This window comes from Priapulus caudatus, unplaced genomic scaffold, assembly GCF_000485595.1.
Source record: "Priapulus caudatus unplaced genomic scaffold, Priapulus_caudatus-5.0.1 Scaffold994, whole genome shotgun sequence".
Lineage (NCBI taxonomy): Eukaryota > Metazoa > Priapulida > Priapulimorpha > Priapulimorphida > Priapulidae > Priapulus > Priapulus caudatus.
Genome location: NW_014578055.1, coordinates 34479 through 51487, shown reverse-complemented (window position 1 = coordinate 51487; position 17009 = coordinate 34479). Strand labels below are relative to the sequence as shown.

General features: G+C 46.2%; 1 protein-coding gene across 1 annotated transcript in view; it reads left to right on the top strand.

Moving 5' to 3' along the window:
• LOC106814868 (WW domain-binding protein 11-like) overlaps nucleotides 1-17009 on the top strand; it is a 27253-nt gene that overhangs the window by 550 nt on the left and 9694 nt on the right. The window contains exons 2-9 of the mRNA XM_014819241.1: nucleotides 1347-1472; nucleotides 1662-1759; nucleotides 1871-1908; nucleotides 2243-2292; nucleotides 2537-2608; nucleotides 2942-3011; nucleotides 3450-3634; nucleotides 3844-3951. Coding sequence (XP_014674727.1) covers nucleotides 1347-1472; nucleotides 1662-1759; nucleotides 1871-1908; nucleotides 2243-2292; nucleotides 2537-2608; nucleotides 2942-3011; nucleotides 3450-3634; nucleotides 3844-3951 — 747 coding nt within the window. The remainder of the gene's footprint in view (nucleotides 1-1346; nucleotides 1473-1661; nucleotides 1760-1870; nucleotides 1909-2242; nucleotides 2293-2536; nucleotides 2609-2941; nucleotides 3012-3449; nucleotides 3635-3843; nucleotides 3952-17009) is intronic.

Below are 17009 nucleotides of genomic sequence, written 5' to 3'. Positions count from 1 at the left end.
TCACGCCCTCAGTGCTACTAGATTCACCTATCCAATGCCCACAACAAAAATTGCAACAATTTTTACAAGGGTGACTGCAGACGATAAACCCGCACCTTCAGATTAGCAAAGCGGAGTTATAACGTCTGCATTTGCGGACTAGCACAATAGCTGCTGCACACTGACACATAAATATATACTATAGCAGGTAGGAAAGCGTGCTGCCAAAATTCGCTCGACGCTCGCTTGATTTCGATGCAAGTACAGGGCTATAGGCCGCGGCACACTGCATTTTGGGAAACTAACACGCTGCTTTCTAACTCCCGTACGAGCCTTGTCAAAGCCACCAGTGGAGCGTTGCAAAAAGCGGTGCAAAAATGAGATCACGAAGAGCGCCGGTGGGTGTTTCCTGATTCCGACAGCCATTTACATAAACTGCGCAACGGGAGCGAACGCGAGAATTTCGTCAGACTGTGTGATTTCGCTTGACACAGCTCGGTTACGAACACAGACAGTATGTTTTTATAACAAGTGAACACTGTTCTTCAAATAGAAACAAAGATGGAGTAGAATGGTTGAATATTTCGTATATATTCGTGTGAAATCGAGCGAGCGTTGAACGAATTTTGGCAGCACGCTTTCTTACCTGCTATATATTTGTGTGTCAGTATGCAGCAGCTAGGGTGCGGCAACCAGTGTGTGTTGCAGATGAGCATTTGCAGGAAATTGTCGGCAATAATAGGTGAAAGATAGTAGAGGAACATTAAGACTTTGCCTTTGGTAGTAAATAGATTTCATATTTATTTAGCATTATATTTTATTGAAATGCTCCAAGTGCCTGTGCTCATAACAGTCATTAGCCATGCAGACAGTAGCAGACTCAAGTCATACTAGACTAAAACTAAAAGAATGGTTTACGTTTAGATAGAAAGACAATGCGATTATCTAAATACACCAACCCTAGTAATATACCATTCATAATAATCCACACAACTGCCACTGCCAGTGGTAGTGCCAGTGGCACTGTGTCTGAGTCGGTGTGTGAACAGTGAAGTGCGCTGATTAAAAGTGATTTGTTTTGTTGCGGTATTATTGAGATAATTGATAATTAAAAATTACATGTAACATTACAAACAATATTTACGTAAAACAAATATGCAGATAGATTGTTTGCAATGTATGCATTGATACTCACCACTTAGGTGTTGGGATAGTAGATCCACCTTTGTACAGTAACTGAGTAAGCGTAGGGCATGCCTTTCATTACATCGGAAATGCATTTTGTTTCATACCTTGTTGCCAAAGTCTGTTCTAATGATATATGTTGATATTATTTAGATGACTGATGATGATTTTTTGTTTTGTAGGTAAGGAGGCCCGAAAAAAGGAACTGAAAAAGAACAAGAAACAGCGACAACTCGTACGAGCAGCCGTACTAAAGGGAAAAGATCCGCAGCAGTTGATAGTGGAGCTGGAAGCAATTGATCAAATGGGTGCGTTTTCCTATCTCTTTATGCTTATTTCATGTTATTCTGACGTGCAGCATTGCTGCAGATTGAAATTCAAAAAATACGAGTTTTAATTGGATTTTTTCCTACACTTTGATAGCAATTGATTTGATGTGGATGACAATTACGACCATTTACTGTAATGTTAAATATATCCATTTTTCTTTCCACCAGAATTCGATCCCAACAACCCTCCATCATTGAATGAAAAGGTTTTGAAGGACAAAAGGAAGAAACTCAAGGATACGTTCGACCGCGTCATGCGACTCTATGTTAGTAATTTTTACAAATGATTTCATGACTATTAAATACAACTTGCATAATGCCAAACTAGTTGTTGCTCACCTGTTTAGAATATGGCTGATATATTCGTGTGCTTGCAGGAAAAGGAAGATCCAGAGATGTATGTGATGATGAGAAAGTAAGTACCATCTTATATCGTCACAGTTATTACTGTAGACTGCTGCTTACCATAATTTGTTATTTAAGTGACCTTATGATAATTGGCACGTAAGCTAGCCAAACATTTCATAGTAAGTTCCAAGATGCAATCTTTTTATTGTGTTCTGTATTTAGTTGAAGTATTAAGAGCTTTAGTCGGATAGGAGTAATAGATATGGACTTATTAATTAAAAATAATGTGTGTGTTATCTATTCTGTTTGATAAGCTACAATACGTTATTTTCTGCTATGTCGGATTATATTATGTACACTTGGATAGGAATTAATCCTCTGTTGTTTATTATTCACCATAGGTGGGAAACGGACTACAACAAAAAGAGACAAGAACTGATGAACTACTTTGGTGAGTGCAAGAATCAAATTAGATCTCACATAACAGCAACATTATACTTGATAACTGACATTTAATTAAGCCAGGTATATCGGTATCTAAACGTTTAAGATAATTACTATGCCATGACTGAGGTAGCAATGGTGTAGATCTGTAGTGCATCACCGGACATGGTGGGACGAATGATACATTGGTAAATAAGTAAAGGTAATAGTAATACATACTAATAATACCCTGTTTTGCATACATGTTACAGATGCTGTCAAGCAAGCACAGAGAGTTCAATTAGAAGAAATTCCACTGCCCGATATGCCAGGCATGCCTATGGGTTAGTTTTACGTAATATTTTGGACTTTTTTTAAAATCAACAGTAACTCACAGTCACAGTGGTCACATGCAGTGATAATTTGCACTGTTTACTATCACTGATAATGAACAGTGTCATCCCCCTGCCACTATTTTATGCTAAGATGCGAGTTTCGTTAGTAAACCCTACTAGCACTGTAGCGCAACTAGTACCCAAGCAATTACTAGTCGTAGTAGCTATTTGAAAGGCAAGTGCCGTAAAGTGAGTCCATTTTTACACACTTTTTAAGTGACAAAGATTGCTGGTGGTGGTCCAGATTTTGTTGAAAAATTGTAGCAATTGTACTCGTTTTAGTACCAGCACAGATTCCTCTTCCACAAGACATACCATTGCCACATGGAATATTGAAAAGGTCACTGCCAGGGTGAGTAATAGATAGCAAATAATTAACATTTTGTAATAATTCCATAATTTATACATAAATTATAGAGCTATAGGAATTAGAAAGAAATTTACTCTTAGTGTCCAACGTGAAGTTGTGCTTATTTGTGGAAATCTAAAATGCTTTGCAGGGTAAAATTACAAGCAAATGATTTACTGTGATGTCATGCTAAGAGTATTCATAATAGTCTATGAATATTATTCAGTAATTGCACGATTAATCCATGTAATATATTTTAATTTGATATTTTTATAAATTTTTCAGTTAATGGGATCGTGCATTGTCAGAGGTGGTTCATTAAAAAACAAGAACAATCTCTTTTAGTTTTAGATCTTGCTGTGACTTAACATTGAAACGAATGACTGATCATTCTATCAGCTTGTTTCCTCACCTCAGCTGTTGGTTTTCCTTCTGCTTTAGATCCATACCTGGTCCTCCCTCGGGACCGGTCCCACGACACGTTATAGAGAAGGCGAAGAAGAGATCGCCACCGGGGCCTCCCCCTGGCCAGCCTCCTGAACTCAGCGACTACTCCAGCGACGAGGAGATGGAGGATGATGATGAAGAGGAGGAGGATGAAGAAGAGGAGTACAACCCTGCTGAAGGTACTGTCTGCTATACTGACCTGAAAGTGTTGTCTGTTTCACAGTAAGGGCAATCATGTATCTAATGTTGTTCAGTGATAAAGTGCAGGTGTGCGGGCATATGTGTGTGTGTGTTTGGGGAGGGGACTGTTTCTGGGTATGCATGTCAATGCATGTGAGTGCTCATATATAGGTAGCGGTTTTCACCATCACGTAACTACTGCTTACAGAGTTTGAGAGGCTACTAGAGGAAAGGAAGCAGGCCTCAGCAATACTACAGCGACAACAGGAGGAGATGGGAGATCTGATGGAGACGGACACAGAGCGGACAGCAGGGGGTGAGCGAACTCTCATGACACATCATGTCACACGCTGCCTCGCAGATGAAATGTGTAGCATGTCCTGTACATTCATTTCCTAGCATATCCTGTATTGGGTCATAAAGTTAAATGCATGAAAAAGACGAGGAATACAAAGGGGGGAAATACATTAATGAGAGAGGAGCGAGACTCAAAAGGAGAAATACATTCACAGAAGACAAGAGTGACTCAAAATGGGAAAATGTTATTGGAAAGGGGATCGAGACTTTAAGAGGAAAACACGTGTGAAATAGAAGAGACTCGCTGGGTTCCTGTGCTTTATCTTTGTGGTTAAGCATATATAGTGTATGTAGTCTCAGTAGTTTATCTAATGTTCACCCGTTTACCTCGTGTGCCCCTGTAGCTTTGTTACAAGTACTGAACACTGCTGAAGTCACAGCCACGCTCCTTTCCTTGCCCAGCCTATACAGCAACATGATACAAACTACATAGAAACAAGTAACAATGTATTGCAGAGCTTTATACACAGCATTTATTCTTACTGCAAGCACCTAGCCTGGTAGAGTAGTGTGAGGGTCTACCATTGATTTTCCATACGCATGCATGCATACACGCATGCACACAGGAGTGCAAGCCTGCACCTCCATGTTGCTGTTCAATCTTTTATTTGAACACCAACATTACTTGAACACCAACATGCTTGCCCTCCATGCCACTATGTGAGTGCCACATATGCAGGAGTACATGTAAATGAGAGAGGGACTGAAATATCACTTCAACAGTTTTGCAAGACACTGCAATAGCCAAAAGAACATGACAGGACTGCCAAGGTCAAAAACTAGTTGTTTATTTAACAAAGGTAGCACCGGCTGTGCACTGGAAGTAACTTCAGTGGATCTACGCACTATATTACAAGCCTACTACTCTTGTTTTCATATAAAAAAATACTTCAGGCAGTATGATTTATTAAGCAGTGAGACGTATCAGTAGATGTTGCGCATGATGGAACTTAGGCGCTTACTCCAGTTTGGTCAGTTTATTTCTCCAGATCTGAAATAAGAAACCCAGCAGTTGTCATTTCAAGTAACAAATGCAGCGAGTAAACATATTTATACCAAAACAAATTCGAGGGCCAATGGAAAGTCTATATGAGTGGTGCTGTCCATACGAAGCACACGGTTAATTGATCGGTGAATTGCCACACACACGCAATGACCAATACGTCTAAGCAAGTTAACCAGGCGTCAGTAAATGTTTTTGCTAGGCCTGTCAAGCTAGAGCTGGTTGTGTGTGTACACAGAACGACGATCTAGCGGCATGACTTCACTAAACATTGTTTTTTATAACAACCTAACAAAATTCTGAATAGCTAGAGCTGACGGATAGGTGAAACGCACTTCACACCCACAACATGACGAGATGTCATCTTAACGAAGCAGCCTTGCCTTCATCACGTGATGATGACGCTGTTTAGTGTAACAGCGTTTCTGTTAGAACTCCGTTTACCCGGGTGCACATCCTGAGGTCGGTGGGCGGCGGCGTTGCCGTGGTAACCCCCCTCACGTGGCTACGCGCGGCGATACGTACACACGAAGATGCCAATGGTTCCTCCGATGAGCCCAACGATTGCGAGATAGACGCCGAGCACCGCCCAGCACATGTAGCCCTCTGGTGGTGTACGTGGCACCACCTGGCTGCAGCCCTGTGCCGACGCCGTGCCCGTGGCGCCATCTGCAGTGTAGATGCCACTGTCGAAGTTTGGGCAGTGTCGAAACTGAAAGCGGGCGTCATACGAAATCAGTTGTTGGCTACTGCATGAGTGTATGTGTGAGTGGGGGGGGGGGGAGTCTGATTAGGTGATAGTTGGTGGGATGGGGCAAAAATCTTTCCCATTTACTAAACTTTGAATGTAATTGTATGAATGAAGGAGATAAGAACATGTAGAATACTCGATAGAAACCGTAGGGGAAATAACTCTGTGGGAAAGACCCGTAACGAATACTACTAGTACTACTAGAAGTAATTTATAATGAATTTTTCTTTTAGGTGGTACACTTCACTCACTACTCATCCTTCTGCACTCACCTGTTCCTTTCCACTTACCAATCCCTGTCCACTGACCTGTCCCTCTTACTTGTCCCTTCACTCACCTGTCGCTCTTCACTCACCTGTCCCCCTTCACTCACCTGTCCCTTCACTCACCGAGGGACAGGTGAGTGAAGGGGACAGGTGAGTGAAGGAGGGACAGGTGAGTGAAGGGGGACAGGTGAGTGAAGGGGGACAACACACAGACGCACGCACGCATGCACAGACACACATGTACACACACGAGTGCACCTACACACACGCACGCACGCACGCACGCACAGACACACATGTACACACACGAGTGCACCTACACACACATGCACGCACGCACGCACGCACGCACGCACGCACGCACACATATATATATATATATATATATAATACCGCAATTGTATTAGATTGGAAAGGGTTTGGCTGTAAGACGGACGCATTGTATGCTGATTACGGGCCGTAGAGCATGACGCAACCAATATTTGTAGACGGCAGAGTCTGCGTGAGGGTGGGGGCAACCAGTTCTCCCTGCGCACTGAAGACTCCTGCATGTCTGTCAAACGCTCTTACTCAGACTACAACCAACGATGAGTGAGCACGATGTAAAAAGAACAGATGGAGAGATCAGTGGAGAAGGAAAGGTGAGTGGAGGAGGACAGGTGAGTGGAGAGGGACAGGTGAGTGAAGGGGGACAGGTGAGTGAAGGGGGACAGGTGAGGTGAGTAGGTGCACTCGCGTGTGTACACGTGTGTCTGTGCGTGCGTGCTTGTGCGTCTGGGAGGGAGAGAGAGCGTGTGCTAGCACTGCCTGCACATACACCACCGTTGCTACTACCAGGCAAGGTTAGCTCATGAAATTGGTCTAGATAAAACGTGCGCGAGTACTGATCACACATGATGTGAATATGTGGAGGTTTTGTTAGGCTGACGTTAAATGTGCAGGCAAGGTTGTATATTTTATCCCACTGATAGGGTGAAACAGTGATGTCAGTCAGTGTTTGCATACTGGCTAATTTAAAGCTTGTAAAATATCAAGCCTTGAAACTGTTTGATATTGCAGTGCTTTTAGCTCATCTTGTAGAAGCTTGTACAGCTTGTAGAATCGCATGATCGTTCGTGCGTGCGTCCGTCAACAGTTGGGCACAAATCTAAACGGCTCGCCGTACGGATTCGAAAGTCGGGACGTGGGGGGGGGGTAATCCGAAAACGAGTTGGGTTGTCGAAGCTGGGGTGCCATGCTGCCCAATTACCTTTGCACCTCTCCAATGCATCCCCACGTGACCTCAATTTCGACACCAGTGATGGCTTTTCCTACCATGATGCTATACACCGACTATCACGAGCCTAGTCGAGCCGTTTAGATTTTGCCCGCAATTCTGCATTCCTCCCTATACCTTAAGCTTAAGGAGGGACATCTTCCCCCGTCTTTTACACCTCTTGACCTTTGACCTTTGACCCCCAGCTTACGACATCCCCAACTCGTTTTCGGATTACCCTCGAGTACCTCGTGCACGTGTTTTATATCTAGACCAATTTCATGAGCTAACCACTTGCTTAGTAAGTACAGCAACGGTGGCTGTAATGTGCAGCAGTGCTAGCACACGCTCTCTCCCCTCCCAGAACGCACAAGCACGCACGCCACAGACAACACGTGTACACACCGCGAGTGCACCATACACACACAGACGCACGCACGCATGCACAGACACACGTGTACACACCGCAGAAGGCCACCTACACACACAGACGCACGCACCACGCATGCCAACAGCACACACGTTGTACACACGCGAGTGCACCTACACGACACAGACGCACGCACGCACGCCATGCCACAGACACACGTGACACAAGCGCAGTGCCACCTCACACACACAGACGCCACCGCACGCATGCACAAGACACACGTGTACACACGCGAGTGCACCTACACACCACAGACGGCACGCACGCTATGCAACGACACACGTGCACACACGCGGAGTGCACCTACACACAGACGCACGCACGCACGCGATGCCACAGACACACTGTACACACGCGAGTGCACCTACACACATAGACGCACGCACGCCACGCACAGACACACACGTACACACAGCGAGCTTGCACCTACACACAGCAGACGCACGCACGCCACGCACAGACACACACGTTACACACGAGCTCACCTACACACACAGACGCCGCACGCACGCATGCACAGACACAACGATGTACACACGCGAGGTGCACCTACACACATTAGACGCCACGCACGCATGGCACAGACACACGTGCACACACGCGAGTGCACCTACACACACAGCGCACGGCACGGCATTGCCACAGACACACGTCACACACTGCGACGTGCACCATACACCACACAGACGCCACGCACGCAGGCCACAGAACACACGTGTACACACGTGAGTGCAACCTACACACACAGACGCACGCACGCATGACACAGACACACGTGTACACACGCGACGTGCACGCTACACACACAGACGCACGCACGCATGCCACAGACACACGTGCACACACGCGGAGCTGCACCTACACACACAGACGCACGCACGCATGCACGACACAGGTGTACACACGCGAGTGCACCTACACACACAGACGCACGCACGCATGCACAGACACACGTGCCACACACGCGAGCCTGCACCTACACACACAGACGCACGCACGCATGCACAACACACGTGCAGCACACGCGAGCTGCACCTACACACACGACGCACGGCAGCGCACGCATGCACAGACACACGTGTTTACACACGCGAGTGAACCATACACACAGAGACGCCACGCACGCACGCACGCACAGACACATCACAGTACGCACGCGAGTGCACCTTACACACACACGCACGCACGCACGCATAGCACGACACACATGCTACACACAGCGAGTGCACCTACCACACACGCCACGCACGCACGCACGCACAGACACACATGTACCACACACGCAGTGCACCTCACACAACACACGCCACGCACCGCACGCACGCACGCGCACGCACCGGCCACGACGCACACATATATATATATATTATATATAATACTTCGCCAATTGTATAATTAGATTGGAAAGGGTTTCGGCTGTAAGCCGGAACTGCATTGTATGCTGATTACGGGGCCGCTTGAGCATGACGCAACCAATATTTGTAGACGGCAGAGTTGCTTACTCCTGAGGGTGGGGGCAACCAGTTCTCCGCCTGCGCACTGAAGACTCCTGCATGTCTGTCAAACGCTCGTGACTCAGGGACTACCAACCAACGATGAGTGGCACGATGTAAAAGAACAGATGGAGAGATCAAGTGCAGAAGGGAAACGCGTGAGTGGAGGAGCGACAGTTGTGCAGTGGAGAGGGACAGAGTGAGTGAAGGCGGACAGGTGAGCTGAGAGGGAACAGGTGATGAAGGGGCGACAGTCTGTGAGTGAAGGAGGACAGTGTGACAGTAAAGGCGCGACAGCGTGCACTGTGAAGGGCAGGACAAGGTGAGTGAAGGAGGACAGGTGCAGTGAAGCGAGGACAGCGGGGCTGAGTGAAGGGGGACAGCGTGAGGCTGAAGGGGCGACAGTCCGTGACTGAAGGGGGACAGCGTGAGTGAGGGACAGCGGAGTGAAGGCGGGGACAGTGGTCGAGTGAAGGAGGACAGTTGAGTGAAAGGGGACAGCGTGAAGTGAAGGGACAGCGCTGAGTGAAGGGACAGCATGTGAGTGAAGGAGCGACAGGCTGAGTGAAAGGAGGACAGTGAGTTGAGAGGGACAGGTGAGAGTAAAGGGGGACAGGTGAGTTGAGAGGACAGGTGAGTGAAGGGTGACAAGGTGAGTGAAGGCAGCCGACAGGTGAGGAGAGGCGACAGATGAGTGAAGGAGGCGACAAGCGTGAGTTGAGAGGACAGCTCCATGGTGAGTGAAGCGGGACAAGCCAGTGCAGTGGATAGGAGGACAGGTGAGTTGAAAGGGACAGCCGTGAGTAAAGCAGCCGGTTGAAAATAAAAAAAAACTCGCCGATCCGGTGATCCGACGGCTTTTTCAGCCTCGGATCAACAGCCGCGATCATGAAAAATAAACATCGCCGGTGATCTGATGGATCACCGAAAAATATTTACTGCTATACCTCTTCTCGATAACGCGATTTTGAAAAAGGCATCGCAAAAAGACATCATTACCATTCTAGCTTTCATAAGTATTATGAACCTTAGTTATACTCTCAGAAGCATAAGCTCATTTAGCTGTAGGGGCAACGCTTAAGTGATGAAACACTCCCAAGCAAGATGAACAATGTGTGAGAGCGTGCTTGCAAGGTGCTTGCAAGTTGCAAGCGTGTGTATGTGCTAAGCAGCAAACTGGACTCGGCTAACTGGCCAGACATTTCGCAGTTTTAGGGGGAGGTGGGCAGTTTTAATGGCGAGACGTGAAGCGTGTAAAATTTATAAAGTGCTGAATGAAGACGAGGGCTTTGTTATTGTACCGTTAAAACTATTGCACGAATATTGACAGTGCCATAGCAAAAATGCTAATTTAAAGTTTCAAATATAAACATATTTTTAGTTATTTGTACCCACACTACAATAGCACGTAGAAATGAGTAGTCCAATTTCTGCCGGCATAAGAACTATCGCCATTGTACCATTACCCTGGTAATTGCGAGCGGTGATAGGTTATTTTTTAGTGATCAAAATTAAAAACGACCAACAAAAATATCTAGACGTCATTAAACAACGTCATTAAAATCTATCTTTTTTGGCTGGTTATGCTATACGACTTGTAAAACAGGAACATATATGCCAATGTATAAATAATATATAACGTATGCGTTTCGGGCAGGACACCAAAACTGTTTGCCAGGCAATCACCAATCATTATAACAGTCGGTGATCCTGCCAGGATCACGATCGTAGAAAAAGTATTTTCAAACCCTGCGTAAAGGGGGCACAGCGTGAACGGGTGAAAGCGGCGACAGATGAGTTGAGAGGACAGGTGAGCTGAGAGGGACAGCGTGAGTGAGATGAGACAGATAGTGAGTGAAGGGGACAGGTGAGTTGAAGGGGACAGCGTGAGTTAGAGGACATAATAACAGGGACAGTCGTGCAGCTGAAGGGGACAGTGAGTGAAAGGCGGGACAGTCGTGAGTGAAGGGGGACACGTCTGAGGTAGGGACAGGTGAGTGAAGGGGGACAGGTGACCGTGAAGGGGACAGTCTCCTGTGAGGAAGGCGGCGACAGCTGTGAGCTTGAGCAGGGACACCGTGAGTGAAGAGGCGGACAGGTGAAGTGAAGGGGAAGTGTGAGTTGAAGGGACAGTGAGTGAAGGGCGGAAACAGCTCGTGCATGTGAAGGGGCGACAGCAGTGAAGTGAAGGCGGGACAGGTGAGAGTGAAGAGGGACAGGTGATGTGAAGGGCGACAGGTGAGGAAGGGGCGACAGGTGAGTGAAGGGGCGACAGGTGAGCGTGAGAGGGACAGAGTGAGTGAAGGGGACAGGTGCAGGTCGAGAGGGACAGTGTGAGCTGAAGGGCGGACAGCGTGCAGCTGAAGGAGGACAGCTGGTTGAGTGAAAGACGGGCGACAATGAGAGTGAGAGGGACAGTGGTGAGCTGAAGCGGAACAGGTGAGCGTGAGAGGCCGACAGCTTGTGTAGTGGAAGTGGCGACAGGACCGTAGAGTGGAGAGGGACAGCTTCCGCTGAGTGGAGAGGCGACAGGTGACGTGAAGGGGACAGATGAGGTGAGAGGGACAGCCACAATACGTGAGTGAAGGGGGACAGGTAGTGAAGGGCGACAGGTGAGTGGAGGAGGGACAGCACGCTGAGTGAAGGGGCGACAGGTGAGTGGAAGGAGGACAGGTGCCAGTGGAAGGGGGACAGATGAGGTCGAGAGCGGCACAGGGTGAGTGAAGGCGGAACAGCGTGAGTGAAGGGGGACAGGTGCAGTGAAGGGGGACAGGCTGAGTGAAGGGCGCCGACAGGTGAGTGAAGGGGACAGGCTGAGGTGAGAGGCCGACAGGTGAGTGAAGGGGAACAGTGAGGTGAGAGCGGACAGTGTGAGCTGAAGGGGGACAGCGTGACGTGAGGAGGCACAAGTGATGTGAAGGGGGACAGGTGAAGATAAAGGGGGACAGTATGAGGGTGAGATGACAGACTGTGAGTGAAGGAACAGGTGAGGTGAGAGTCGACAGGTGAGTGCAAGGGGACAGTCGTGCAGTGGAGAGGGACAGTTGCAGTGGAGAGGACAGGGTGAGTGAATGGGACAGATGAGCGTGAGAGCGACAGGTTGCAGTGAAGCGGGCGACAGGCTGGTGAAGGGGGACAGCTGAGGTGGAGAGCGGCACAGGTGATTCCGAGAGGGACAGCGTGACGTGAAGGGAGACAGGTGAGTGAGAGAGGGACAGGTGAGTGGAGAGGCGACAGCATCGTGAGTGAAGGGACAAGTAAGAGGACAGCCGCGGTCAGTGCGACAGCGGAATTGGCGTAAGTGAAGGAAACAGGTGAGGGCAAGAAGGATGAGTCAGTGAGTGAAGTGTACCACCGTAAAAAGTAAAATTCATTATAAATTACTTCTAGTATACATAGTAGTATTCGTTACGGCGTCTTCTCACAGCGGCTTATTTCCCCTACGTTATCTATCGAGTATTCTACATGTCTTTCTCCATTCATTCATACAATTACAATTCAAAGTTTAGTAAATGGCGAAAGCATTTTTGCCCATCCCACCAACTGATCACCTAATCAGACTCCCCCCCCCCACTCACACATACACCTCATGCAGTAGCAACAACTGATTTCGTTAGGACGCCCGCCCTTTCAGTTTCGACACTGCCAAAACTCGACAGTGGCATCTACACTGCAGATGCGCGCCACGCGCATGGCGTCGGCACAGGGCTTGCCAGCCAGGTGGTGCCACGTACAACCACCAGAGCGGCGGCTACATTTGCTGGGCGGCTCGGCGTCTCTATCTCGCCAATCGTTGGGCTCATCGGGGAACCATTGGCAGTCTTCGTGTGTACGTTATCGCCGCGCTACCACGTGAGGGGGGTACCACCGCAACGCCGACCGCCACCGAACCTCAGGATTGTGCACCGGCGTAAACGCGCAGTTCTAACAGAAACGCTGCTTACACTAAACAGCGGCAGTTCATCAACGTGAATGAACGGCAAGGCTGCCTTCGTTAAGATGCATCTCGTCATGTTGATTGGCGGGTGAGTGCGTTTCACTATCCGTCAGCTCTAGCTATTCAGAATTTTGTTAGCGTGTTAATAAAAAACATATGTTTAGTGAAGTCATGCCGCTAGATCGTCGTTCTGTTACACACACAACCAGCTCTAGCTTGACAGGCCTTATGGCAAAAAAACATTTACTGACGCCTGGTTAACTTGCTTTAGGACGTATTGGTCATTGCGTGTGTGTGGCAATTCACCGATCAAATTAACCGTGTGCTTCGTAATGGACAGCACCACTCATATAGACTTTCCATTGCCGCCTCGAATTTGTTTTGGTATAAAATATGTTGACTCGCCGATTTGTACTTGAAATGACAACTGCTGGGTTTCTTATTTCAGATCTGCCGAGAAATAAACTGACCAAACTGGACAGTAAGCCCGCCTAATGTTCCATCATGCGCAACATCTACTGATACAGTCTTCACTGCTTAATAAATCATACTGCCCTGAAGTATTTTTTATATGAAAAACAAGAGTAGTAGGCTTCGTAATATAGTGCGTAGATCCACTGAAGTTACTTCCAGTGCACAAAAGCCGCGCCTGCGTACTTTGTTAGAATAAACAACTAGCTTTTTGACCTTGGCCAGTCCTGTTCAGGGTCTTATTGGCATTGCAGTCGTCTTGCAAAACTGTTGAAGTATCTTTTCAGTCCCTCTCTCATTTACATGTACTCCCTGCCATTAATGCTGAGCACTCACAATAGTGGCCATGCGAGGTGCAAGCATGTTGTGTGTTCAAGTAATGTTGGCTTTAAATAAAAGATTGAAACAGCAACATGGAGGTGCAGGCTTGCACTTCCTGTGTGCATGCGGGTATGATGCCCATGCGTATGGAAAATACAATGGTACGCACCCTCACACTACTCTACAGGCTAGCGTGCTTGCAGTAAGAATAAATGCTGACTGTATAAAGCTCGTGCAATACATTGTTACTTGTTTCTATGTAGTTTGTATCATGTTGCTGTATAGCGCTGGGCCAAGGGAAAGGAGCGTGGCTGTGACTTTCAGCAGTGTTAGTACTTGCTAACAAAGCTACAGGGCACACGAGGCGTAAACGGCGTGAAATTAGATAAACTACCTGAGACTACATACGACTATATATGCTTAACCACAAAGATAAAGCACAGCGAAACCCAGCGAGTCTCTTCTATTTCACACCGTGTTTTCCTCTTAAAGTTCTCGATCCCTTTCCAATAACATCTTTCCCATTTTGAGGGTCACTCTTGTCTTCTGTGAATGTATTTTCGCTTTTGAGTCCGCGGTCCTCTCTCATCTAAGATTCCCCCCTTTGATATTCTCGTCTTTTTCATGCATTTAACTTTATGACCAATACAGCATATCGCCTAGAAATGAATGTACAGACATGCCTACACATATTCATCTGCGAGAGGCCAGCAGCTGTGACATGATGTGTCATGAGAGTTCGCTCACCCCCTGCTGTGCCGCTCTGTCGTCCGTCTCCAGTCAGATCTCCCATTCTCCTCCTGTGTCGCTTGTAGTATTGCTTGAGGGCCTGCTTCCTTTCCCTAGTAAGCCTCTCAAACTCTGTAAGCAGTAGGTACGTGATGCGTGAAACCGCTACCTATATATGAGCACTCACCATGCATTGACATGCCATACCCAGAAACAGTCCCCTCCCCAAACACACACACACATATGCCCACACACCTGCACTTTATCACTGAACAACATTAGCATACATGATTGCCCTTACTGCTGAAAACAGACAACACTTTTCAGGTCAGATAGCAGCACAGTACCTTCAGCCAGGGTTGTATACTCCTTCTCTTCATCCTCCTCCTCTTCATCATTTCATCCTCCATCTCCTCGTCGCATGCGAGTCAGTCTGCCTGAGTTCAGGAGGCTGGCCAGGGGGAGGCTCCCGGTGGCGATCTCTCTTCGCCTTTATATACGTGTCGTTCGGGACGGTCCGAGGGAGCGGACCCAGGTATGGATCTAAAAGCAGCAAGCGAAAAACCAAACAGCTGAGGTGAGGAACAAGCTGATAGACATGATCAGTCATCGTTTCAATGTTAAAGTCACAGCAAATCTAAAACTAAAAAGAGATTTGTTCTTGGATTTATTTAATGAAACCACCTCTGACAAATGCACGATCCCAATTTAACTGAAAAATTTAATAAAAAATATCAAATAAAATACTATTACATGGATTAATCGTGCAATTACTGAATAATATTCAATAGACTATTATGAATACTCTTAGCATGACATTCACAGTAATCATTGCCCTTGTAATTTTACCCTGCAAAGCATTTTTAGATTTCACCAAATAAGGCACAACTTCACGTTGGACACATAAGAGTAAATATTCTTTCTAATTTCCTATAGCTCTATAATTTATGTGATACAATTATGAATTATTACAAAATGTTAATTATCTTGCTATCTATTACTTACCGGGGCCAGTGCCTTTCAATATTCCATGTGCAAATGGTATGTCTTGTGCGAGGAGGAATCTGCTGCTTCACTAAACGATACAATTGCTACAATTTCTTCAACAAAATCTGGCACCACCACCAGCAATCTTTGTCACTTAAAAAGTGTGTAAAAATGGACTCACTTTACGGGCACTTGCCTTTCAAAATAGCACTACGACTAGTAATTGCTTGCCGTACTAGTGCCGCTACACTGCTAGTAAGGGTTTACTAACGAAGACTCGCATCTTAGCCATAAATCAGTGGCAGGGGATGACACTGTCATTATCGAGTGCATAGATAAACAGTGCCCAAATTAATCACTGCATTGGACCACTCGTGACTGGGTGAGCTTACTGTATGATTTTAAAAAAAAGTCCAAAATATATACGTAAAACTAAACCCATAGGCATGCCTGGCATATCGGGGCAGTGAATTCTTCTAATTGAAACTCTCTGCTGCATTGCTGACAACATCCTGCCTAACATGTATGCCAAAACAGGTCGCGTATTATTAGGATTTATTACTGATCTACCGATTACTTATTTACCAATGTATCCATTCGTCCCACCATGTCAGGTGATGCACTACAGATCATCTACACCATGCTACCTCAAGTCATGGCAATAGTAATTAATCTTAAACGTTTTAGGATACCGATATTAACTGGCCTTAATTACTTAATTTAAATGTCAGTTATCAAGTATAATGTTGCTGCTTATGTGCAGATCTATTTGATTTCTTGCCACTCACAAAGTAGTTTCATCAGTTCTTGTCTCTTATTTGTTGTAGTCCGTTTGCCCACTATGCTTGAAATAAACAACAGAGGGATAATTCCTATCCAGTGTACATAAATATAATCCGACATAGCAGAACAAGAAACGTATATGCTAGCTTATCAAACAGAATAAGATACACACAACATTATTTTTAATTCAAATAAGTCCATATCTATTACTCGCTATCCGACTAAAAGACCTCATTAATACTTCAACTAAATACAGAACACAATAAAAAGATTGACCCATCTTGGAAACTATACTATGAAATGTTTGCGCTAGCTTACGTGCAATTATCATAAGCTCACTTAAATAACAAAATTATTGGTAAGCAAGCAGTCTTACAGTAAGAACTGTGACGATATAAGATGCGTACCTTACTTGTCATCATCAATACATCTCTGGATCTTCCTTTTCCTGCAAGCACACGAATATATCAGCCACTATTCTAAACAGAGTGAGCAACAACTAGTTGGCTTTTATGCAAGGGTGCTATTTAAGTAGTCATGAAATCATTTGTAAAATTACTAACATAGAGCTCGCATGACCAGGGCGAAACA